This window comes from Antrostomus carolinensis, unplaced genomic scaffold (genome assembly GCF_000700745.2).
Source record: "Antrostomus carolinensis isolate BGI_N321 unplaced genomic scaffold, ASM70074v2 scaffold11602, whole genome shotgun sequence".
Taxonomy (NCBI): Eukaryota; Metazoa; Chordata; class Aves; order Caprimulgiformes; family Caprimulgidae; genus Antrostomus; species Antrostomus carolinensis.
The window spans coordinates 20,397-24,320 of record NW_010297669.1 but is presented as its reverse complement, the minus strand read 5'-3'; the positions used below and the strand labels follow the sequence as shown (position 1 = coordinate 24,320).

At 37.9% G+C, this 3,924-nt stretch overlaps 1 protein-coding gene across 1 annotated transcript in view; it reads left to right on the top strand.

Moving 5' to 3' along the window:
* The window catches only part of LSM6 (LSM6 homolog, U6 small nuclear RNA and mRNA degradation associated), a gene marked incomplete at its 5' end in the record, with an annotated part of 1,670 nt that extends 943 nt beyond the window's left edge, over positions 1-727 (top strand). The window contains one exon of the mRNA XM_010162223.1: positions 693-727. Within this exon, the coding sequence (XP_010160525.1) occupies positions 693-727 (35 nt within the window). The remainder of the gene's footprint in view (positions 1-692) is intronic.
* Positions 728-3,924: the final 3,197 nt, after the last annotated feature.

Genomic DNA, 3,924 nt, shown 5'->3' with positions numbered 1-3,924 from the left:
TGTTTTGGGAGGAGAAATAATCTTGAATGAGGCCAAATGCTTTTTGCAAGGAATTTAGATTATTATACTAAGGAGTGCAGTGACATTGCAGCTGGAGCATCAATTATGGAAAGAAGAAGCTGTTATAAAAGTTAAAACAAATGGATGAGAGGCAGGAGGCTGAAGAACAGTCTGAGCAGACAACTTAAGACATCCCAGGTTTAGGAGCACAATGCAGTTTCATATTGTGCATGGATCTGTTCCAGGGCTATCACCAGCCAAGCAGGTGGAAGGTGTCTGCTGCTTCATGGGTAATCATTAGCTTTGCCTTAAGTGCTTGGGATTTCCAGCTTTTGTTGAGAGATCATAGCATTAGTGTCTGACACCCATAATTCTGCTGCTTAGAAACTCTCATGCTCCCGTCAGTAATGCTGCAGGGAAGCTGGCTTTACTCTCCCTCTGTTCAGCCTGCATCTGCTGCAGGGTAGTTTGGCTATGAATGTAATAAATACCATTCCAAAGTAATACATAATGTGTAAATTTGATAGCATTTCTCAAAACCTGGACTTAAAAGTTTCCTGACTTTGTTCATGCTGAATGGGATTTGTTGCGCTGTTGTTTTACAAGCCATGGAAATAAGATGTTTTAAATAAACAGGTTTCTGCCTTATTTACCAGGGCTCTCTTACATGTGCTGCTTTCTCCTTTTCACAGTATTGTACATAAGCACACAGAAGAGGAGGATGTGAAGATGCCAGAAGGAGGCTGTTTTGTACTTGTGAACCTCTTCAAAGTGATGAGCCCTATTTGATTTCTAGTTAATAATCCACAGGTTAAATACACAAGTGTTTAAATATTTTTTTAAATAAATGTAAACAGGTGTAAACTTCCTGAATGGTTTTGTTTCAAAGCATTTCTTTGTTCTACTGTACAGAAAAAAAAATAAAAGAGAAACATGTAATAGTGCTGCAAGACTAATTAAAAGCAACAGCTCATTTAATTATGCTAATGGTTACAGAAATACTGATTGGAAGGTAAGCAGGCATGGAGTAATTGCAAATCACAGCCTGGTATTGATGGCAAAAGAATAGTTTAATTGATGTTGGGAAGGGAAATGCTGATGTTTTAGTGACAATGACCTGTCCCTTTGGAAAATACAGGGTCAGCTTTAAATGCCAACCTCATAAGAGTCATCAGGTAAAAAGTTCATCTGTCCAAAAAATATTGAATTGTGGATTGAATTGGGGCATGTAACAGTGACACTTCAACAGTTAGGGGTGGGGAAAGAATTGAATCAAACAGAAAAGCCCTAAGGGTGAAAAGAAAGCTCTGTGCCAGCTGAGGAAGTCAGTCACAGGTGAAAAGCTCTCAGTTGGTATCAACACAGCTAGTAGCTGCTTCACCTCCTGCCTCTGTACCCCCTACCCTACCTCAGCTTGCAGGTACCTTTTTTCCCTGCATCTCTACCAAACATAATGGACTTCTTCAATAAAAAGCAATTTTAACTAATATCTAAAGCTGCTCCCGAAAACAGACTAGGAATCTAAAAGCTTTTGTAAACATGTATCCTCTTCAGACAGTTCACTCTTTCTCCCATCCATTCCCCACCCCCAATCTAGTACCATCTATATATTCTCTTTCTTTATGTGCTAGCCAGAAATGAGAACAAATACATTAAGCTTATAGTATGAGGTATGCATCAGGGAGGGGGATCCTCTGTGCAGGCAACAGAGTCAGAACTTGTTTGTTTATATTTTGCAACAATGCTCCCAGATAATCAAAGTCAATGAGTAAATCCAGCTCAGTTTTACATGGACACTTATACCAATTCATAAAATACCTTTTCTCCTTTTACACACAGTCAGCCAAGAAAAAAAAAACCAAACCTGAACATTCAGATATTTCTTAGTGTTGCTGCACTTAACATCCAGGTACTCAGAATGTTTTCTTGATGCTCAGGACAAAGTTATAAGTTAGGGTAATGTACCTCATGGTGAGGTTATTTACCCAATTTTTTAAAGTGAGTTTTATGAAACCCTGCTTTATGCTTTGGGCAGTTTCTAGTGCCTCCAGGAACAAAAATGGATGGATGAACACAAAACAATAGTATGAATGTAATGCTTTCCAATTGCCAGTAGCTCTAATGCAAGCAGGGAATAGTAACATTTCAGTTATCCAAGGGAACATGGGTCGCAATTTTTTAAATTTCCTTTTATTTATTTATTTTAAGATTAAGGAATAATTCTAAATTTTTTTGCAAACCAGTACTTAACCTTTTCATGTTAAGCACTTCAGAAGCTACAGAGCACACAAATAGAGATGCTACTTTATAATATGCTTCAATAATTTATCATTTTCTAACAAGGGTTGAAAAGGGTCCAGGATATAAGTACAGATCACCAACTTGCTCCTCTTGTGACTTCTTTTCAAAAAAGGAAAGCATACCTTCAAGTGGAGCAAGCAGTTTCTCACTGGTTTTGTCATCTATATGCAGCTGGCAGGTTACTGTGTGCTTTCATTCCTGGGGACTACCTGGGTTTTGGGTTTACTTTTTTAAAAGTTTAATATGGAGTTAGTTTCTCCCGCCCCCACTTCCTTCTCCACCTTTCTCCCCTCCTCCACCTACAGGAACACATTTTGCACTGATTTGGATTTATTCTCAAGAGTTTGCATCGCTGACTTTTTAACTGCAGTTCTGTTCCTACGGGTCTAGTTATAGAACATTTCTCTATTGTGATCTGCGGCTTCAGATGATCTAATGGCATACTAAACTCTGAGCTTGGTTACTTACTACTGTTTAGTGCACATGCTGAGGGTTTTTTTTTAATGCATTCTGGATCATGAAATCACTGTTTACTATGTGAGGTAGATAGGAAAGTTTGCATTAAAAGATGAGCTCTTGTAATTCATACTCAAATTTCAAAAGTAGCTGAAGAAATTAGCCACTTAATTTCTACAACCACTTATGTACATTTTGCAAGATATTCAATTTTCAGTCCCTGTGTTTAAATCAGGTGAACATTTATGCTTGACTTCAGTTAGGCAGTCAAGCGTTTGGATGTAGTCTGTTTTGAGATGGATAAAACATTCATTTTGGATTTATTTTACATTACTATATTCTCTAGGACAACATACCAGTTGCAAGTATGTATCAGATGCTGGCCAGACAGCTTTCAGAACAGCACATTGAACACTATCCAAAGTTTAAGTTTTCAGGTAAGCCATCCCATTATATATGTATCTAAACATCAAATTAGAATGGTGTATTTCACAAACTCTTGATGCTTAAAAGTTACTTAACCTAATTTATAAGGTCTTTATCTCATTGGGAGATACAAATACACTCTTACAAGCAGAATACATCTTCACACACAAAAGACTGTATTAGAAACTGATGCTCATGTCCTTCGTGTTACCCCATTTACCATACCCTAATGCTCTTGCCCCAGTACCTGTGCATAAAACAGTTTTACTTGTGGATCAAGCTTATGTAGATCAGGACTGACAATGAAACATTCCTTGAGCAACTTACAAGGGCTTGTCTATCATTTTGTCTTAGAAGAATGCATCCAAAATTAAGTAATCCAAAACAAAAACCAAAAAATAATTGCATTTCAAAGACTAAAGCTGCATTCACATAGATAGATAAGACTTTTATGCAATGAGATCACTTCTTGAAACCAAAGCCATTTAACCACTACCTCATCCCCATTCCACACATTCAGTTCACAGACAGGCTCTAGGAAGAGCAGTAACTCCAGATTTACTACACTCCCATATCCAGTGTAAGTTTCTTGCACTTGAAAAGCCAAACTAAGACACATCTCCTTACACAAAAAGCTGTCTGTGAGCAGCAACACAGCATATCCTGTGGAAACTAGGGAAAGTAAGTCTGGAAGAAGGAGGTAAGTACTCACCACATGGTGAAACAGCCAGAAGCCAGGTT